This window comes from Stegodyphus dumicola, chromosome 5, assembly GCF_044657685.1.
Source record: "Stegodyphus dumicola isolate Sdum_Otavi_A_Nest chromosome 5, ASM4465768v1".
NCBI lineage: Eukaryota > Metazoa > Arthropoda > Arachnida > Araneae > Eresidae > Stegodyphus > Stegodyphus dumicola.
Window position 1 is genome coordinate 68,282,603 of NC_140772.1, and position 24,066 is coordinate 68,306,668.

The window sequence follows — 24,066 nt, forward strand, 5'->3', positions numbered from 1 at the left end:
CATCAGTTTAAATAAATCTGGTAAGATGGCATGCAGAAATTATAAAATTAAAAATACGAAACCGTAATTTATGAAATAAAGAACAATTATGATCTAAAAGGTATCAAAATTTACAAAAAAAAAAAAAAAAAAAAAAAAAAAAAAAAAAAAAAAAAAAAAAAAGCTTATTATTTATTTGTTTACTTTATTAAACATTTCTTTCAATGTAAGTCGTTTAAGTTGCTTCTTTTTTTATGTGATAATACATTCTCTTTAATTCTATAAACAGACATAATTTCTTGTTCACTTACAAAGTTCTGCTGTATAAGTCCTATAATTGCTGTGTCGAGAATACCGACTAATTTGTCAATCGAAATTTTTTTGTTTTCAATTTTTTCGGCGTTAAAGATAAACAAAGGATATGCATTTATCCATTTTTTGCAGCAATTCCACTTTTTGTTTAATGGACTTCGAAACATACTTTCGCTTTGTAGATCCTTTACATATTAGTAAATATATATCAGAAATTCTATTTGACATAATCAAAAATTCAAGCTTACTTTTATAAAATTGCTCTAATAGTCTGCAAAAAATAATAAGCCGAATCCAATTCAAAGATTAAGGAACAACGTAATCTGCAACATTAACTGAATTAGATAATTTTAGCTTAGCTTATACCGTCCGTTATACATTAAACGCACATTCGTAAACGTATTTTGTGCACGCGCGTATTCGCCGCCGTAAAGGTCTTACACGCATGCGTCACTAAGACGCATGCGCAAAAAGTTTGTAGCTTTGAGGTCCGGATTATAGATCATTCCGGATTATGGGTGTCCGAATTAACGACTTTTGACTGTACTTTCTTTTTAATTCTGTAGACAGACATAATCTCTTGTTCAGTTACATTGTTGAAGTCCTGTAACTGCTGTTTTGAGACTTCCAACTAACTTGTCAATCGAAATTTTCTCGTTTTCAGTAACTTATCTGTCCCTTTCTTCACTATCGGTAGCGGTAATTTCTGGATCTAGAACCATACTACAGATTTCGCTATTCATTAATTGATTGATGATTGAGAAGCATTGTCATCACAATAAGAAACTTCTTTTATATCATCTTCATTTATTACCGCTTTTCCACATTTCTTTACAAAATCTGTTAATTCGAAAATTTCACCTTTGCTTTGCTATATCTGAAAACCTTTAAAATTCGCGGCTATTATCATTAAATTTAGCTATCCTTCACTATACATATTTGGCTATGCATCATGAGCTTGGCGACTAATGACACGTCGTTCCATTAAATTTTATCTTGCTTCTATCATGCACTGAGACAATTAAGCCTGCATTGTATTAGTTTAGTTATCTATTATACTTATGTCTATTTCTTGCACATGCACATTATCAGAGTTCTGAATAAATATGTCCTAAATTTTGCAACCCAGTGTGACCATACGAGTCCTGCGCTGGTTCCGGGTTTATGTGAATACCAAATCAGTTATTCTTAATTCAAAGAGCCCTAAATGTAATCTTTGGGTTAACAAAATCTATTTTTAGCATATGGAAAGAAATTTTTGGTAATTTTTTCCTCATCAACAATTTTTAGTACAACTGAAATCAAGCGTAATGTCAACATATAAGGTCACCACACTCTTTTATTATTCAAATACTAAAAAAAATATTTTTTTTAGGTATTGCTATGAGTCATTACTCAAGTAGATAACGAGTACTGCGAGTCATTAGTCAAGTAGATGTTTAGATAAACATGTGGTAATGAAAGGAAAGTATAATAAATAATGATTTGCCAGGTGTGCATCAGATCTATGATGTACCTATGCAGAATGTTTCGGTTTGAGATGCGTGCCAAGCAAATACGCAGCAACGGAGCCAAATTACTGATCATACAAATTTATGCTAAATTGATTGTTTCTTCAGTAACAAGGTATTTTATTTGGTGTGGAAGTGAAATTAAGAATTGGGACTCTCCAGATGTTTTATTATACACGGAGGGGGAAATCAAATGCGCATGCGTAAAGCCTACGAGAAAAATTTTATTGATGGTTGATGGTTTTGATTTTCTTGATGGTTTGTGGCTTTGAGGTCCGGATTTTAGCTCATTCCAGATAATGGACGTCCAGATTTTGAACTTTGTACGATACCACTCAGGTGTGGCAGAAACTCCATTAGGATTTACTTATTTGCACATCTTCAGGGAAAAGGGGGCCCATTGTTATACTAAGCTAAGAGGGATGCGGTTTCCCTTGCATGTACTACTGGACCCAAAACACCCAGTTCAGTTTGGGGGGAAAAATACAGTTTATGCTTTTGCATGATAATTTAATACTTGCATACAAATATTTTAATAAAAATGTGTAAAGTTAGCCATAATTAAATACATTAGTGTGATGGTTGAGACTGAATTTTATATGAAAATTTTTGATATATTTGGTTAAAGTTAGTTGTTGATATTCATAACACAGATTGCAAGTGTTGATCTGTCACTTTATTTCTTAATTTTGACTTCATTAGATTCATAAGAGAAAATGTTTGTTCACACATATATATATGCTACCAAACATGATAGCACATCTGCTTGCATTATTTTTTAAGTGCAAAAATTCGGCAGGTGGAGTTCTACAAAAGTCCAGAATATCTAAATCATGGAATCTGGATTTGCGTAAGTCAGAAGTTTGTACATCGATAAGTTCTGATTGAACATCTTCTGGAGCTTCTTCGACTACAACGGAGCCCTGAACAGTTTAAATTTAATCTTATGCAATTCAAAGTCTGTAAATCACTTTACAAAAAAAATAAGCAGCCTTTCCAGTTGTTTATCAGGAAAATTTTCTTTTAGCTTCTTCAGGTACAGAAAATTGACAAAATTTTGACAGCCAAGCTGCTTTGAGAACAGCTGGAGTTTTAGTTTGAAAGCAGATACTGCTTGTTAGGTGATTGATGAACTAGTTTTTTTCCCATCAATTTTGTGTTTAGGTCATTCAGATGGGCTCTCGCATCAACTAAAAATGCTAAGTCGCACTTGAAAGATGGTTCCTTTACAGTGGCGTAGCTAGGGTGGTGCAAGGGGAGACATCTGTCCCCGGGCGCAACATCCAAGGGGCGCCAAATTGATGCTATGAAATTTTCTAATGAAATGTTTTCCATTCTTGGCACACAGAAAGGGGCGCAAATTCTTCAATTTTCCCCAGGCGCTGGAAACCCTAGCTACGCCCCTGTTCCTTTAAAAACCTAGTTTGTTTCCCATTTTCATCAAGGGATAGTATTATTTCATCAATCAAATCAGCAACCCTTTTCAAAGCCTCTCTACGGCTCAACCATCATACTTTAGAGTTCCCCGGGCGCTGGAAACCCTAGCTACGCCCTTTTCCTTTAAAAACCTAGTTTGTTTCCCATTTTCATCAAGGGATAGTATTATTTCATCAATCAAATCAGCAATCCTTTTCAAAGCTCTCTACGGCTCAACCATCATACTTCAGAGTAATATATGAGATCACTATGTGGTGCATCTGTATGTTCTAGGATTTCCTTAAATTGCTTGTGGTTTAAAGCATGCCAGTGAATAAAATTTATTGTATCGCTCACTACTTTCATTAGGCGGTCAAATCCTAGTTCTTTCGCGCATAGCTCTTCTTGGTGTATGATAGAATAATATGAAAGCAAATCTTTTCCTCTATCATCCTCTCAGTAGACTCCCCTAACTTTATTCCCTAGTTTATCCCCTAAGATTTCAGATTCAAAACAAAAATGATACCTTATGTGCCATTTACGTGCATATTGCTATATTGAGCTTCTATTCAAAAGTAAATAAAATTTATTTCAAAGTCTTTATTATTTTCTCTCAAATTAAAAAAAAAGCATTTTGATGTCATAATGGTAACTATCCACCGATCATCAAATCACACATCTGTATTGTTATTTCCCAAAACTGAGTTTCTTTTTCTAAAAGAATGGCATGGAAAACATGTCTCTAAATCACAAAACTAATTAAACAAATGAACTCATAATTTTAAATACATATAGGTAAAATATTAGAGTCTACAATAATACAAGAAATGAACTTGCGAAATACTGTATGAAATAAAGATTAACCGATGTATGAAATATTTACTAGATTAAAAACCATTCTACATCTATTTTCTTGCTTGGACAATGTTCTTTCTTTATTACTTGTTCCGCATACCTGTCAGTTTCTATTGATAGTATTTCCCAAAAGTTCACATTCAATACTTCTTCAAAAACCTCTAATGGTTTGGATTAGCACCTAGTTTTGCATAATCAGAGGGTTTACACCAGGTATTCCTGTAAATTTTTTTATTTCAGGCACATTATCTATTTCCTTCCAACACCATTCTTCCGATGATTTGTCTGCGATTCCAGAAGGTTCACAATCATCATCACTTATTAGTCGCCTAACACGTTTTCGCTTTCTTGGTAATATTTCACTATTATTATCTTCATTATCAGTATCAGGTAAGTGTACACTTATTTCTTCTGATTCTTCATAATCGCTCCAATCACCTTTACCTTCATAGTCTGCAAAACTCTTATCTATTATGGTATTTACTATACAACACATTTTTGCGTTATTTTTCCGTTTCACCGGCGCAAACCTCGCCAAGCAGACTTTATTGCTTTATTGGCAACAACACACAGTATACACATAAAAAATGTCAGCAAATGTTAGTTCTAAGATGTTTTTTTATCTTGAATGCATAAATAAAAAATATTTAAATATTGAATTTTGGAACAATATTGAAAGAACTTTTCATACCATTTAACTGAAGTTAATTCTTCACACCAACCATAAATAAATCTTACACACTTCATGAAACTCAACACTCCGCGACTTTATCGCTTGTGCCAGCGAAATGGAAATTTGCGCCAGCCAAACGGAAAAGTACCATTTTTCCTTTACAGAAATATATATTGACCGATGCTCACACTAAATTTTTACAAGAATGAAATCTTACAGACTAACAACAATTTGGGCGTGACTTGTACCAAGAAATTCTATGTAACAACATGTGATAGGATCTGTGATATTTCCACAAGTAAAAAAGGTGTTGCCAAATTCAGTACACTAGAAATTTTAAACTAAATTAATTATCATATTCAACAGTATGCATGACGAGTGTAGCTCGTCATTGTGCGATATGGCATGAAAAACCAATGACGAGCTTGACTCGTCATTTTACCGGAAGGGGTTAAGCTTTTCATGTAGGCACAAAGGCTCAACAGCGGCCAAGTGGTAAAAAGGCTAAACACCGTTAGCTCGGTCCGGGGTTCACATTCCGATGGAAAGGCTGACAGCATGGGCACTTTCGTGGTTTTCCCCTTGCTTTCTAAATGCTGTTTAAATTTGCTTCATTCAAAGTTTTTGTATATAAATAATTACGGTAAATTAAAATGAACTGTTTTTTAAGTGTTTACAGTTGCTTTTGTAACAGACAGCACCACTACTTTTTCCAGTCACACAGTTGGACGTGCCGTCCGCCAACGTAACAGCTAATTAAAAATATTCAGAACTACCTTTCAAATCTGCATGATCTGATTTATTCTTATTTAATGTTAATATTTTATTTATTTATTTATTTATTTATTTTTTTAATTTTTTATTTTTTTTTACGTTTTGCAAAATATTTATTTCTTGTGCTGTGTTTTATATTACGGATAAGAAAATTTTCAGTGTGTGGATATACAAGTGTGAATTTCTTTTATTAAATTAGCTGGTTTAAGTATTTCACTGAATTACTTGGTATTAATATAACTGAAAGTGAGCTCCTAAATGTCATGGATATAGATTATATCAAGAACTTCGCGCATATAGTGAATGAAACACACCCGATTTTGTCCTGCTATATTTAGTTGTCAAAATCTATTTTAAACAATTGTTGTAGGCACAGCATTAAAAAGTCTGATGTGTAGACCACATGACTTCCCTTGCACGGAATATTAAATTATGAGCACTTTTTTGGCTGCATTTCATTGAAACTTATTTCCTCGAATCTTTTTAAATTAAATAGATTTCTCTTTAAATTAATTCAGTTCTCACTTCGCAACAAGACAAAAATACAGAAAACCTCAAAATAGCTTTATTAAAAATTGCAAAATATAGAGAAACTTAAAACACCAAATACAATTAAAACAAAAAAACAATTTTTACAATTAAAATTATTGTTTCTATGCAAAAACAAGTAGTTACACCAGCAAGCAAGAAGGCAGATTTTTCGGTGCACAAAACTGAGTTTACTTTGGGTCCCACTCGGCAAAAAGACACTAAAGGTGCAGAAACGGACTTAACTCACTATTTTGCTAAGTTTCAAATGCAAACAAATATGGCAGCTATAGTAAAAAAAAAATTAGGTTTAACCGCACTTAAAAAACTTTTATATAGCTAATAATTCTACAACTATTGCATGCAGATTAACTAAAGGCATAAGAACTTTAACTGGAAGATAAGAACAACATAATTCAACCATTTTTAAAGCAAAATATGCACAATTTACCAACATATAAAAATAATTTTTTAAAAAATGAGCTCACGCAGCTGAGTAACAAAGTGGGTATATTTGCATATTTATATATGTTTGGTGCAGCCGAATTCAACCAAAAAGGTAGGTGCACAACTACATGTTATATCATATACAAAATTTCAACGTTTTGAGTCTACTCATTTTTGATTTATGCGAGTTACATACATACGTACGTACGTCCAGACATCGCAAAAAAATCTGTCCTGAATCCATTTTAAATCCTTTTTGCAACCCGTTTTGGAAAAAAGAGTCCTTTATTCTGTTCTTACCTACAGATGTCACGCAAAAACATCCTTCATTGTATCCGATAGCAGTTAATATTTGGGTATTTTCATTGAAATATCATACTCGAAAATTTTTATGATTGCGACACTTCTTACAAAAGTGCAACTTACTTCGTACAACAACTTCGTTCATTGACCGTCTCATTATTTACAACTTACTTCGTACAAGGAAGTAAAAAAGTGAGTTCCCAAATATCCTAATTTTCTCAAATAATCAGCAAATAATTAATTTTAGTCCTTTTGTTCTTTCATATTATAATAGTTTATCATTTATCAGTACAAAAACTGAGGTAATTAAAAATTTAACTTTTTAGATATTTTTAGTATTTTTTCATTAATGTTATAAGGTATTTTCTCCCTCCTTTCTGCATGCCTTCATAATGTAACCATAGCTCACTCGGCGCGTATTCGAGAGGTGTAGGTTCGAGTCCCGGCGACGCCTTTGCACATTCTTCACACCTCCTGCCTTAAAATAACCTAATGACTCTACAGTGGTGCCCGAACTAAAACGTGGTGAGCGTTGATTCTTCACAACCAGGATTTAACGATCGGGTTCCCTAATCTCCATTCGCCCTTTATAAGGGATAATGTATTTTCTCTTTCCTTCCAGCATGTCTTTGTGGTGTGATGGTCAGCATACTCGGCGCGTATTCGAAAGGTTCAGGTTCGAGTCCTGGCAAAAGGCATCGCTCATTTTCAAAAATATCTCTCGGCGTATTATAAAAAAGTAACCTAATAGGTTCTAAAATGTAATTAATGAAAATCATTTCAACCCAAAATAGAATTTGCATTAGTGAATTTTAGTTAATAATAGTGCCCCCCTCTATTCTGAATATTATTGGAAAAATTTAAAGATCAAATTTGATAGTATCTTAAGATGGTTTTGCAGTTGGAAAACAAACTCATATTGATTCATCCTTTTTTTTCTTTACAAATGCCGAATATCTGTTTGCAAGTTCAATCTGTTTTCAAATCAAATGCCGAATATCTGTTTTCTATTTGAACTTGATCAAATAGTGTGTTAGTGTTTAATTCAAAAGATAATATTATGCACTGATTAACATTTCCTCTAACTTTTAATTAAGGTTGCCTATGAGCAACCCCTTTAATTCTGACTCGCAGCTTTTATTTTTAGGCCAGAATATGAATGTCGGAGGGTTAAGGATATTAAATTTAAACAACGGGATTTCTTTTGAAGCACTGCGACATGACAATGTTTAATAATCTTAGCATCGTTAAGAATAATTTTCTGGGTTCTCATATTGAAATTTTCCCAGAGTATTAAAAGTTGTAAATGAAAACGTAAGCGTATTATTATAAAGGAAAATGTAGCCGAAAACTGCTGCGACTGCTATTTAACTCTAAGGAGGGGTTATCAGAGAGAAAATGAGAATTAATATAGATTAAAATTGCATTTTAGGTAGTTATTACTGATTATAATAGATTGCAATATTTGAATATGAATTCTTTGAATATTTAAGAAAAAAATTATGACTGCGAAAATAGAAAAATATTTTCTTGGATTGTTTCCTTTCTCATAGAATGCGGATGAATTCTGTTTTACTTAATGAAAACTAAAATTTATTTGCTAATTAATCTGTCCTCTGTGAAGACTTTACTTCAGTGATCTCTATTAATTTGCCATTTGTTTTTCTTAATTTAAATGCTTCAAGAATAATTAGAAAAGGACCTAATTCTCTTCTTGCCCTTAAATTCTTCATTTGTAAAACTGCATTTTCAGCTATAATCATGTGAAATAATTCTCTAAATATAATTCAGTGCAGACAAAATAAGACATATAAACAGCTTGGAAATGGGATCACCACTGAGATTCTGTTTTAGAAATATGATGAAGCTTACGAAAAATCTAGGAAGCGAAGTAATTCCATACCATATTTTATAATTTTTTATCAATGATCAACCTGTAAATATAATTAATCGACATGCAAATATAATTTAATAATTTAACGTGTATGTATATGTTACCGTGAAAGACCGAAATTGGAGAATATCGACTTTCACCGGAGAATGACAACATTTACCAAATACATCGGTGAAAGATCGAATATTGCATTACATTCTTGTACATTCGGACCCTCATCGGTGTATGTCGACAATCACAGATATGCTCTGGTGTAGGTCGAAAAGAGAGTTAAAAAAAAAGTCATAAAAGTTTAAGTTGTTGCAATAAATAAGATTTGAGTCACATAATTTAGTAAGTTTTTTATTACTATTATTTTATTTTCTCATTCAGAACGCACTGTATAATCAAGTAAGTTTTTGACTTCTATTATTTTCCTTTCTCATTTTGAATGTATTGTGTGTTTTAAATTCTTATGTTCTTATTTTAAGTCTCAAGTGCGTTTTTTCGCGACTGAATTACGGTAAAGAAAATATCATATTCTTATATGTTCAACATTCACCGGTGAAAGTCGACATTCTCCAGATTTCAGTGTTTCACCGTAACGTATGTTCTACATGTAAATATTATAATATATATATGCATGTATATGTGAGGAGAAGGTTCATTAGTGGCTGAGCGGTAAAGCTGCTGAACATTGATAGTTTGGTCCGGAGTTCACATTCCGGTGAACAGATTGGCTGTATGGGCGTTTACATGGTTTTCCCCATGTGTGACGCATATACGATCCAGTTTTGCTTAGAAAGTGCTCCACAGAGGCATCCTTACCCTTAGGCAGATAGCCGTCGAGTGCTTTGCTATATTTAAATAAACCACAACAAACCATATAAGTAATTTAAAAATCGCTATATTTTATATATGCTTACAAAATGGTATATATATGTAATTAAAAATTTTCTAATTGCTTCAGAACCTAACATTTATATAGATATTATATACATATATATACATTAATGAACATTGTATATTTAAAATTTTTTTCTTTGATATTTTATACCTTGTAGAGACATTAGGTATTTTTTTCTGGAAGCAGGCAAGATGAAAAATTAACAACGCCTTTGCCAGGAATCGAACCACGGACCTCTGACAATACCGGCTCAGCGTGCAGAACCACTACACTACGAAGGCAGGAGAAATACCTTATAACCTTGTTCCATATTTTGTTGCATTTATTTATGCCTATATACATACATATAAAAAAAAATAACAATAGGCTAAAAATTAAAAACAAAATTTTTAAACCCGTCCTGTGCTATAGCTGCAGGATTGAAGTAAAATAAACTTAAAGCATCTAAAGTTAGAATTAAATTGGAATCAAAGCAAGGCAATTCCTCGCCAATATTAATAATTGCAACTGCATATAAGAGGTTTAACTTAATATCTAAACATTTGAAAATTAAAATAAGAATTTATTAGTAGAACAAACTCAAAAAATAAAAATGCGAAAAGGAAAAATATAAAAATTAATTAGATGCTATAAGTTCATATATATATAATTAAGAATTCCACATTAACTAACACGAATATAACCAAAAACTGCATCAATAATGCACAGTTCAGTAAGATTAACTGCACTCTTAAGAATTTTCTGCAGTCTAGTTTGCGTTATTTTATTCATAAGTCCCTAATCAAAATCAATTAAGTGTTTACGCAGCGTTAGAAAATTAACTAAAAGTGCAGTGACCGCAATGTATTTGCAATTTGGTAAACGATCCTTAGACGTGAAAAGGTCGAAAGCCACTTGTGTTTAGACTTCTCAGATACTTCGTACACATGTAACATAGCATTCAAAATGCAAATCTGGGTATTTACACTATAGATTTATTGATGTAACAAATATGCACCTTTCTACTCCCATGCCTTTAAAAAAAAAAAGATGTTATTTGCCTTACAGTTTATCATTGAATAATCCATTCCTATTGTACAAAATTGCATTCATACATAGAATTAAACTTGTTTTCCTCTCCATAAAATTGAATGCGGAGAAGTTAGATGTTTTAAACGACACCTACATTTTCCCATGCCTCCAAAGCGAGCTGTGTCACGTCCTTTTTCGGCACTTTCCATCTTTAAGTTTGTTTGTAATTTATGACTATGTTTGTAATTAAGACCCCTGCGATATAAATGGCCAGTTCAACCCCCTATCAGATATTCTCAAACTGCCTCTTCGGAACAGAAAAAGCAAATAAACGAGAGTCCACTTTCAAAACTACTTGAGGAAAGAAATATTATATCTTATGATGGGCCCCAGACCCAGGATGCTACATTGCCCCCCCTTTTCACTTCTCTGGAGATCCACTCACTGCGCCCACTGCAAGAAGATATGCTAGCTGCTGGCCTTATCCATTAGTAAAAATAGAGGGCTGAATCATGACAGGTAATGATTTTTGAAATCGAGGCCTGACCCCAAGGAAAAAGATTTCGATTCACCATTGTAGATGCAATTTAAAGTCAGGGTTTGCGATTATTATTCAATTAGAATATTACTCAATTTTTAGCTAATTACATGTCGCATAATTTTTTTTCCTCATTTGATTTCAATTAAAGGTATCGGTATTTGCACAGGAAACAATTGTTTAATTTTGTATTTAACTCTGAATAGGAAAACACAAAAATTATAACTAGTAAAAATTAAGAGGTTTACTTAAAAATTATATTAAATTAAAAAAATCTAATGGATCCTATAGCCACGTGATTTGGATTTAAACATTTAATATACAATGAACCTTCTTGCGGCAGCTTCTTTCAAAAATCAGCAGCATTTCCCAGAAATAAACACTTGTCATGTAGTCACTTAACTCAAACTTGGAATTTTCTGTAGCAATTTTAGTCACATCTTAAGAAGCATAAAATTAACTTTAGACCCAAACTCAGTCACATCATCATAATAGTGGATTTGAGTTCTGAATTATTCATGGGGAACAGGACAACCATTTAAATCTCAAGAACCCTCAAAAAAATATTAAAAAGTTCAAGTCAAGAATTTGTATGCTAAATTAAATACTGTTAAATAAAACAAGTTCAAAAACATCATTAACCAAACATATAGACGGAAAAGAATTATATCAGACTTATTGTGTTAACATGTGGTAGTTCTAATTTACGGTTAAGACAAGATAAGCATCATCATTTACATACTTAACACACTCTTAGGATTACTGATTCTGACTCTGCCAGTCAATTATGAAAAATGAAGATACAAATATTTCAAACTAAATGATCCTGCTTACATTTACAATTACAGAAGTGATCTTAATGGATAAAGCTTGTACAGCCATTATGTCCTACATTATATAAAGTGCAGAACCAAAACATTTTAAAGAGTACCCTATCACCTAAAGGGGAATAAAATGTTATGGTTTTGAACGTGACGTGTCTACACAAGCCTGATTTCATCATCTACTACAACGTTTTAAAAAGGTGAGTAATGTTCTGTATGCTAAGCTTGTACTGTGTGCATTAAATGATGCCTAAACAATATATTTTATAACCTTTAAAACATAAACCAACTGCAGTAACACATTATTAAATAATATGACAAAGGTAGGTTACGTTATTTTAAGTTATTAAAATCTTAAAAAAAACCCACAATTTTCCCAAAGGCTAGTTTCGCCAACATTAGGGCTTTTAGATTTCAGAAACAACCAATACTACTTGCCGATTTTTTTCAAGCAGAAACCAAGAGTTACCCTACAGTTAAGATCAGCCTGATGTCTGATTATACTTACATAATGTAATGATCAGTGTAATGTTAAAATTTACAGTTTTTCTGAATTAAGATATCTTTTGTCATCCACAGAAAAAATAATGAAAGTTTTATAAAATGTGTTCAACTGTAGCTTACTCATTAAACAACATATCGATATAGAGTACGAACTGATGGTAAAAATAGAATCGAAATAGAGTATGAATTGAGAAATTTTTAAGTAGTGAATAAAAGCTTTTACTGATCAAAGTACTTTAAATCCGGATAAACTCGGTAATGTACCGTAGATCGAAATAAAATTAAATTAGACGTAAATATTAATTGATTAAACACAGCTTGAACCCTGATGTAAACATCTACAAATATCTCCATTAGATTAAGATAATTCAGATCAGATGGTGTTTAATAAAATTAATAAAAAATACAATTCAGGTGTAATAAAACTTAATAAGAAAAATTATTTTGAAAATCACTAAAGGTGAAAAGATGGAATTAGCACAATTTAAGTTTAATTCACTCAATGAAATTTATTTATTTCTGGGAAACATTTTCCTTAATAAAGGCTAAAAATTGAAAACTGGAAGATTTGATCTACCAAGAGACAAGAAGAAAAACCAGAGTTGGCAGCTGTGGTTTATGAATATAAAAAACTATTTTTATTCGAATCCTGGTATATACCAACATTTCTGTACTCTTTTTTTTTTTTTTTTTTGTTTAATTTATAAAGTAAGTTAAAAAGCAATCTAAATAAAAACATATATGCATTTTTCCAAGTACCAAGGAAGGGCATGATTGGAATGATCTTCTAGCAATGGTGAAAGGTGTGGAATAGGGCAAAATAGGTTGAGAACCACAATGTTAGATCTTTTAAGTACTAGTAAAAAAAAAAAAAAAGAAGTTTGAAGCTTTCCAGGGCATTCAATTATTATTAAATTAAATTTGTTTACATCTAATTAGAATTTTGATACACTTCCGCAAAGAACCCGGCAAATGCAAACATCCCCAACTTTGCCGATAATAGTTCAAACCTGGTAATCCGGCAGATTCAACCTATTCGCTTGTACGAAGGTTGCAATCATTACTCTAACGTTCATTTTGTTGAATTATCCCCGTCGTTGTTCGCATTTGCCGATTTAAATTATTCTTCACTTATTTATTATTATTTTTTTGTATTTTCCCGTTATTATTTATGAACTTTTAATAAATACATAGAAATATTTTCATATAATTAAGGAAGTTTTCGGTGACAGATGCTAGTTCGTGGAAGAAAATATGGTGGAAGGGGGTTAATGGTAATTGGTAACATGGCTGTTAACGTAGCGTTAAGCACGCAGAATCATGAGGTTTCCAAACGATAAAATATTTTGACTTCATGGGCCACCAAAATATGCATTTAAAATAATTAATTAAGTAATGTTTTTATTATTGGTTATGGTCATAATGAGAAAAACAATATTTATGGCTTAAAACTTCAACCAGATAATATATTGTTAATGCACAATTAGATGATTCAACTGAAATAAAAAAGTATTATTGATTCTCTAAAATGACGGAATAGTTTTACGGATACCCAAAGTCATCAAAATTAGCAAACCACTACTTGTGTAATGAATCCTAGTGCAAATGACTCTTCAAAAGTAATAAAATGTACAATTTTCTAGTTTTATTAACAATGCTACTGAACAGAATTTCAGTACTGAAAATTATTGGTACTGTCAAATATACTATGAAAGACAGGCAGTTGTTTCAACATAAAATGCTTTAAACTGTTTACAAGTACATTAAAAAAATAACACTGAAAAACTGTTTATGTAAAATGGATGTATTAAAAGTCAAGCATTCATTAATTTATTACAGGCACATGGCTCTTACTGAACTAAGACTGTCACTGAATGATTGTTTGGAATCGACATTTCTTGCTGTCTGAAACCTACTTCACCTATTTTAGAATGATGTAAACATGCAGTTGTGGCTCTCACTGACCTAAAGTTTGGCCACTCCCGATCGATTATATACGTCTACTGTATTTATACCTATTATACTAAAAAATGAAAAAAAAAAAAAAAAAAAGACATTTGTAGTAGAAATATTAGTATTCTATATGAATTATGGAAAGTACATGTAATGAATAATACCGTGACCAAACACTTAAAAAAAAGAATAGATTAAGTGTTTCCTACCTCGATACTTCAGAAAGCAATCCTGCCACACAACACATAGTTAACTTTTGATTACATGATAGTCAAAAGTCGTTAATCCGGACCTCAAAGCTACAAAATTTCTGCGCAGGCGTCAATGCGTTCACACATGCGCATAGGTGTTTACGCATGCGCGTAATACCTTTACGCGTACGCACATGCATGTGCGCATGCGCGTTTAATGTATAATGGAGGGTATAAGCTAAAATTATCCATTTCAGTTAATGTTGCAGATTGCGTTGTTCCTTAATCATCTAATTGGATCCGGCTTACTATTTTTTGCAGACTGTTAAAACAATTTTATAAAAGTAAGCTTGAACTTTCGATTATGTCAAAAGGAATTTCCGATTCTGGAGCTGGTGAAGGATCTACAAAGCGAAAGCATGTTTTGTTTTGGCAATGTATCATAAGACTGCGAAAGTATTTTCAAACAAAAAGTGGAATCGCCGCAAAAAAAAAAAAAAAAAAGGATAAAAACATATCCTTTGTTTCCCTAACCATTCTGAAATCTGTTTATCAATTTCACGCTGCCCTGCGCACGTGGGGGGGGGACGACGTGGCGTGCAATGAACTGGAAGTTGATCTGTCAGCACTATACTTATCTTCAGAGCAGATGTTTTTATTTTATTCGGCTTATAATTCCTTACTAAATGTAGTATTTCATCTCGATGTACTCCGTCTTTGATATGATATAAATCAAATTCCTCGTCATTATAAATATCACGAATACACATCAAATAGTTTTCTGGTTGCAATTTTCTAATTTCGACTATGTGTAATGTATGCTTTACGCATGCGCGAGTTTAAAGAAATGTTTAATAAAGTAAACAAATAAGTATAAAGCTATTTTTGTTTATATTTTGATACCCATTAGATCATAATTGCTCTTTATTTCATAAATTACGGTTTCATATTTTTAATTTTATAATTTCTGCATGCCCTCTTACCAGATTTAAATTGATGATCTATAATCCGGAAAAACCGATAATCCGGAATCGCCGAAGTCCCGACGAGTCCGGATTAGACTTTTGACTGTATTACATATTTAGTCCTACCAGTGGTTAAGAGGGCTGAATAGTGGTAGTTCAATCTCGTCTCAAATCCTGAAAAACGAGCTGGCTGGGCAGGTTATTTTTTTTTTTTTTTTGCATGTATTTTGTGACATTTTCGTGGTTTTCCTCAAGTGGTGTAAATATGAGCCTATTTACCCTAGAAAAAATTCACAAAAGCATGCCTTTTTCAGCTAGCCCTCGCATGCTTTGCACATTGAATTAAATAAACACACAAACCCTTCTTATTTTTAAAATGATAAAGTTATTAAGTTCACATTACATGCAACGAAGCTTTTTAAAAGCTAGGATACTTTCTTTAACAATTACAGTGCTAATTAGTGCTGTACTTCTCAGTTATATGTGAAATAACATCTCAGTGTCACTGCTTGTGACACATTTATTTCACGTAAGTCTTCTTATGCAATCATATGCATGAAATAAACAAAACAGATGGCATGAAAAACCTAATCCATACATCCTTGGTGACTGATATTTAACATAGTTTTTATGCTGCATCTGTGAATTACACAGTTAAATTTGACTGAGTGAAATTGTGACTAAATTTCAGAAGACTTTGATAAAATTATGGTGTGAAAATTTAAAAGTGAAATTAAAATCAGATACATTGAACAGAACAATCAGAAAAGAAATGTTGTCCATAAATATATTAATAATAATTAATGATAAAATAGACATTCAAAATATTCATATAATAAATATATACAATTAGTGTAATTAATATGCATTTACAAATGATCTTAACTTGGACCATATTTGCAAGTTTTATAATGTTGTTAAATGTGGACTTTAAATAAAATTTTTAGCAGCATACATCATTTGGGTTTGTTTAAATTATGGAAAAACATGGGAGAGATATCTGCCTAAGAGGAAAGATGCCTTCAAGGAGGTCTTTCTGAAGGGAACTGGTTTGAATCCACGTTACATATTGAGAATACCATGAAAACAATCATACAACTTGCCCATTAGTTGGTTAACCAAACTACCAGACACTTTACTGTTTGGCTGCTGATGAGGTGTATATCAATTGCAAAGCAGCGAACAAAAAATAATATATTCTTTGGTTCCTGTTACGAGTTACATGCAAAAAAGCAAGTCTTAATAAAAATGAATATGCCAAATTTAAAGTGAATATGTTGGGTGTTTTTTTTTTTTTTTTTGTGCAATACATGAGCATATGCATAAAATTTAAAAAATGAGTCAGAGCAGAATATAATTTATTACTAAAAAACCTTTTATGTAATCAGTTGCAATTAAGTTTCTATTTAAATGAGAATACGTATTGATTTCATTTATGTGATAATAATGGAATTTCAATCATAGTTTTGGAAGTACTTTAAAATTATGCAATGAAGATATTAATTGTAAATTCACAATTTCTTTAGAAACTGCACTGTTAAAAAACATAAATATTTTGGAATTTTATAATACTGAAAGATATTCAAAGACAGGTATCAAGTTTCCCAAGAAATTGCCAAGAAAAAGGGTCATTATTACAAAGCTCAATATTACATGATTATTCTACTTCCGTTAGGCTTTATATATTGTTTTCTGTGCTAACTTGAATTCAATACAAATTTATTTTCGTATATTGTGTTTAACCGGTTAATTTTGAATTTTCACTTCCATATGCTTAATATATTGTTTTCTCGGCTAACGTGAATTTATGTTACTTATTCTTTAATTAGTTTGATTATATTCATTAAATATCACATTTACGCGGCTTACTTCCATGTGTTTTAATATCTCATAACTGACGCCGATCAACCATAGGTGAACTTGGCGAGTAAAACAGCAAATGGCGCCAACGGGTTCTCTGCGGATGAAAACCCAAAATTTCTAAATAAATCAAACACATTCATGAAAACAAGCAATTTCAAAAGTCATTATAATAACAGTAGTCAAGAAAGCATAAAGTTACGAGTAAGAAATCTCTAACAAAGTTAAAGATCATCCATATAATCCAATTGCTATATTAATCAAAATAAATAAGAAATTCAGTACAAAGTCAGAAATCTGGACGTCCATTATCCGAAATTATCTAAAATCCGGACCTCAAAACCACCAATAGCCTTTTTCTCCTAGGTTTTACGCATGCACATTTGATTCCACCCCCCTTCCGCACATAATAAAATATCTGGAGAGTGTCAATTCTTAACTTCACTTTGACACTAAATGAAATACCTTGTTATTGAAGAAACAAACCTTTTAGCATAAATATGTACGATCAGGATCAGTAATTTGGTTTCATTGCTGCGTATCTGCTTTTTGGTACACATCTCAAACCAAAACATTCCACATAGATACATCGTTGATCTGACGCCAACCTGAGGAATCATTATTTATTATACTTTCCTCTCATCACCGCATGTTTATCAAAACATGACAACTTCAGTAATGACTCATGTAGGGATGCCTAAACAATTTTTTTTGTTAGTAATTGAATAATAAAGGAGTATGGTAACCTTATATGTTGACATTACGCTTGACGATGATTACAGATTTAAGTTAAATGTGCTAAAAAACGTTTACGAGGAAACATTTACCAAACATTTCTTTCCATTAGATTTCGTTGATGATACTCATAGACCCAAAGATTAAATTTATGGCTATTTGAATTAAGAATAACTGATTTGGGTACTTTTCCGTTTTGCCGGCGCAAGCGATAAAGTCGCCAATAATGGTACAACCGATGCCAAACGGAACATTCTCGCTGGTAACCTTTTAAGCCTCATTTTCAAAACAAGTCGCAGCTTTTTCTTATCAGATTGATTGTTTCTTTCAATACTGGCATATAATTACATAGAATTTTTATCAGATAGTTCAGTTTTATGTCTAAGGCCATTTTCGGTAATAAAGTTAATTAGGATGCAATCACAGTGCTTACCCGAAGCCGAAAATATAGAAAAGGTAAAGTCAAGGGTTAAATTCATCAATTCTAACGAGAATGCATTAGCGAAGTAAAGCACTGCAGTTTTACATAATTTCTGAGTAAGCTATTCGCACGAATTGAAATATTTCTTGCATTTAAACTTGTGTTCCAAATTAAGATTTAACTTGAAATTAATGTAGATAATTACTGAGAGCATTAGATTTTTGTAGAGTAGTTTACGTGAGATGAGATCGCTTGGGGTCACGTGATATAAACCGGCGAATCAGAATGTTGAACCGTGAAAGCATAGTAAATTCTTAAATTAATGTGTTTTTACAAATTTATTGTCTTTATTTATTGGCTTTTTATAAAATTTTAAGCGATATTAAAATGTTTATGTCTTCAAAAAAGAATTCTCAGAACTAACATTTTTTTAACATTTTTTATGTGTATACTGTATGTTGTCGCCAATAAAGACTACTTGGCGAGATTTGCGCCGGCGAAACGGAAAAGTACCCTGATTTGTTATTCACATAAACCCAAAACCAGCGCCAGGGGTCGGATGGCCACACAGACTTGGAGAATTTAGGACCCACAGAGACTGCATCAAGGCAGTAAGATATCCGGCGCTGGCCCTCAGTAAGGCTTAAATGCATGTGGGAATTTATTTATTCAGAACTATAATAAGCCTTAAGGACGTGCAAGAAATAGACATAAGTATAATATATAACAAAACTAATATAATTCAGGCATAATTGTCTCAGCGCGCAATAGAAGAAAGATAAAATTTAACGGAACAATTTGTCGTTAGTCGCCAAGCTCATGATGCATAGCCAAATATGTACAGTGAAGGATAGCTAAATTTGATGATGATAGCCACTAATTTTAAAGGTTTTCAGATATAGCAAAACGGTAAAAGTTTACAATTGGGTGCCCCTTGTTTATTGGTGATTCTTTCTTGACGCCAAGATCAACGCCAGGAAGACACAATTTCAAGATGGCCGCTACAAAAACCATGATAAGGTTAGGTTTGGTTAAGTAATTTAATTATGGCAAAGTCTCGAGGGCTATCTGCCTAAAGGGAGGGATGCCTTCATGGAGGACTTTCTAAGGAAAACTGGCTCGTATACACGTTACACATGGGGAAAACGACGAAAACACACATGCAGCCAGCCCGTTCGTGGGATTTGAACCTCGGATCGAACTACCAGTGTTCAGCGACTCTACCGCTCGGCCGCTGGTTGGCCAAAACCAAAATAAGAAGTCAAAGAGCTGCACAAGATCTGTGTCCATGTACACATCGATCTGTTTTTACTTGAAAAAACATCCTAAAATTGCACAAACTAAACATTGCGCACTGCCTTAAATATGTCCATGTACACATCAATCTATTTTCATTTAAATAAAATCGGGAAGTTAAAACAAAGTTTAAACTATCGTGGTAACCAGAAGTGAGGTTTCACGGCCAAAATTTTAAAAAAATTGTCGCCAATCGAAGGGGCACCCAATTCTACACTAGAGCCAGGAAAACAAAGGTAAAATTTTCCAATTAACGGATTTTATAAAGAAATGTGGATAAGGTGTAAAAAATGAGGATGATATAAAAGAAGTTTTTCAGGTTGATCTTCGGATTATGGTAACTTGGCGAAAATTTGGCGACCAACTCTGCTACAGCAACCCTCTATTTTTTTTTTTCCCGCCGCCATTTTGTCTTCACGAAGTAAAGACATGTTTCTTTTCTTATTATTTACTCAACACTTTTTCCAACAATCTACTAGCCGAATTACACTTATGCTAGAAATTTTATGTAACAAAACTGCTTAATCATGACAAATATTAACTGCAAAATTGGGAAAACGTGCACAATCGCAAACTCCTTGCGCGTTTTTCAGAATAGCACATACATATAAACCATTTACACGTCGACTTATTTTTACTTAAAAAAACATCCCAGAATTGCACAAAAATGGCATTGCGCACACTCTTCACTATATCCATGTACACTGCTTTTTTGTCATAAATTAGAAAATTTCACGAAAATACATTAAAATTTTGTGAATCTTTAAATCCGGTAAAAAGCACATATATGAAATTACCTGATCGCGAAAAAGTATATACCCTTTCCAAGAATGAACATTTCCACGTATAAAATAAATAAAATATCCAAAAGCTTTTACCTCTAAATTATCTATTATATTATAAACGTCACCAACGAATTTATACGCAAACATTAAAAATAGTTACAAATACTTAGTGTCAAATATTTAAATTATTTTCATACACGTTTACTTCAACTGAAACGTATACCAAATTCCTACAAACATAAAAGTCACAAAATAACTATCATTTAATTAAAATATAACTAAACCATGTACACGTCGACTTATTTTTACTTAAAAAAAATCCCAGAATTGCACAAAAATGGCATTGCGCACACCCTTCACTATATCGACGTACACTGCTTTTTTCTCATAAATTAGAAAAATTTCACGAAAATGCATGAAAATTTTGTGAATCTTTAAATTTGGTAAAAAGGACATATATGAAATTACCTGATCGCGAAAAAGTATATACCAAGGATGGACATTTGCACGTATAAAATAAATAAAATATCCAAAAACTTTTACCTCTAAATTATCTATTATAAACATCACCAATGAATTTATAACAAAACATTAAAAATGATTACAAATAGTTAGTGTCAAATACTTAAATTCTTTCCATGCACATTTACTTCTACTCAAACATATAACTCTCAAAATCACGATCATTAAATTAAAATATAATTAAATTAAAAAACACTACTTGAAATATAAATAAGCACATACATTAAATTAATAAAAGTTAGCTTACAATCCTAATTACTTTAAACTAAATCAGTGCTAATAACAATTTTCCAATAATACCATATTAATTTATTTACTCCTTACAGTTAGAACAATGCATAAAAATAATAACTTCAAATAATAAAAAATACTACCTTACCTAATCTTCTACAGAATCTTGAGTGCATGGCGGATCACAAAATGTCCATTTTCACCAGGTTTCTTGCACCGCCATTCAAACTATCTGTAATATCCTTCCTTTCACACAATCTCATTTCATTCCCACATATTGGACATTCATACTTATCCGCAATTAAGCAATTCTTTTCCGCAATTAAGCAATTCTTTTCAATTACACATAAACGTAATAAAAATTTCGGATTTACTTTATATACGGCCATGGAATCCAAATATTAAACAACACTGTTTCACAGAACATAGAATGAAACTACTATAAAGTACAGCAGATATTTTTACAATATACCCCCTTCTCCGATTAAAGACACAGTCATTCGTCCATTAATGTCACATGACATATCTCATGATCTCTCATTTCCCTCACACAAAATAATGCGTAATCGGAACTGAAAACTTTTCACATTATTCCCAAAGTCCTAGGTAGTAACCTTTATCGCCTCCAAAATGTCGCCAAACTACCTGTTACCATATTTCAAAGATCAGCCGTTTTTCATTGTGATGACAATGCAGTAAAAGTATAGTTTAGGGTACCCCTTGGCGAAACTTGGTGGTACATGGATACCCATGTTTCTTTTCTTTTTATCTACTGAACAGTTCTTCCAACAATCTAATAGCCAAATTACACTTATGCTAGAAATTTTATCTAACAAAACTGCTTAATCATGACAAATATTCACTGCAAAATTGGGAAAAAGTGCACAATACCATACTCCTTACGCGTTTTTCAAAATAACACATACACATAAACCATGTACACGTCGACTTATTTTTACTTAAAAAAACATCCCAGAATTACACAAAAATGGCATTGTGCACACTCTTAACTATATCCATGTACACTACTTTTTTCTCATAAATTAGAAAAATTTCACAAAAATACATGACAATTTTCTGAATCTTTAAACCCGGTAAAAAGAACATATATGAAATTACCTGATAGCGAAAAAGTATATACCCTTTCCAAACATGAACATTTCCACGTATAAAATAAATAAAATATCCAAAAACTTTTACCTCTAAATTAAGGAACACTGTTTAACACAACACAGAATAAAGCCAAATACAAAATTTCCAGATTTTTTCCCCCCTTTTCCGATTAAAGAACCGTAATTCGTCCATTAATATCACATGACATATCCCATGATCTCTCATTTCCCTCAGACAAAATAATGCGTAATCGGAACTGAGTACTGCTCACATTATTACCAAAGTCCCAGGTAGTAACCTTTATCACCTGCAAAATGTCGCCAAACTACCAGTTACCATATTCTAAAGATCAGCCGAATAATGGTCAACTTAACTGTGATATAAAGAAAATACGATCAGCCTATTTTTGAACTTATACTTTACATCTGGATTTATTATAAAATGAAGACTAAGAAAACGCATAATTCAAGGAAACTAACATTTTATACTTTTAGTTTCGCACATTTAAATATTCTGGCACTTTTTTAGGAAACTACACATATTAGATTACATTTGGATATCAAACATTTTACTTTACTTGTATACTGAATTTCTATGTACAAATGGATCACGAATATAAATATTTTCGCTCTAGTGTAGAATTGAGTGCCCCTTCGCTTCGCGACAATTTTTTAAAAATTTTGGCGATGAAACCTCACTTCTGGTTACCATGATAGTTTTAACTTTGTTTTAGCTTCCTGATTTTATTTAAATGTATGAAAAAAATATATATAAGTGAATACATACAAAGCAAGCCTTTTGAAGCGTTCTTCTTCATCAACCGCTTCCATATCCATTCAAGTCTCGGAACTTTTAAAAACCAAAGCACACAGTAGACTACGCATTTGTTCTTTGGCGCTACCACAACCAGCGAATCAGCTTTACGTTGCAACGCAGTGTTGCCAAATCGCGCAATTTTTGACAAAACTATGCTGCCAAAATTCATGTTCTTGGGTTTTTGGGAAATTTTCGCTGCTCTTTCTTAAACCCACATATGTTAAAATAACTTTTCTATTAAAATTAATTTATAATAAAAAGATTTTGCCCCCCCCAGATGGTATAGTGTTTAGGAGCCACTCGAATTTTTCATTATTTAATTTCTTCAAATATAATGCAAGACTCTAACATTTGGTGGCAACAGTTTGAAAAGTGAAACGGACATTTATAGTGATTCAACGCAAAATCGCAAAACGAAAACAATTGTCCTTAAGCCCATTTGGATTAATAATTTAATAAGTTCATTATAAGGTAGAATTTTTATGGCAACAGTGATGTTTTGTTTACATATGCTTTTCTGTCTGAGCGTGATAACGCACGGGCTATTCCTTTATATATATATATATATATATATGTTTAGAATTCTAAATAAAGAGGTTTGTTGTTAATTAAAAAGGTTTTCTTTGCGAAATATATTTCCATTCGTCCGAAGTTATTAAAATAAGTTCAGAAATTGATTAATTTGAAACAGGAACAAAGGCGGGAGCCCACTTATTTGTTGCC

General features: G+C 32.1%; 1 protein-coding gene across 2 annotated transcripts in view; it reads right to left on the bottom strand.

Annotated features, from left to right (window-relative positions):
• The window catches only part of LOC146997133 (uncharacterized), a 60,548-nt gene extending 37,028 nt beyond the window's left edge, over nucleotides 1-23,520 (bottom strand). The window contains exon 1 of one of the 2 annotated variants that reach the window (XM_085816742.1): nucleotides 23,314-23,483. In XM_085816742.1, the coding sequence (XP_085672868.1) occupies nucleotides 23,314-23,363 (50 nt within the window). In that variant the 5' untranslated portion in view covers nucleotides 23,364-23,483. Of the gene's footprint in view, nucleotides 1-23,313 lie in introns of both variants that reach the window. The other variant, XM_085816740.1, reaches the window with a different exon arrangement.
• Between the last annotated feature and the right edge of the window lie 546 nt (nucleotides 23,521-24,066).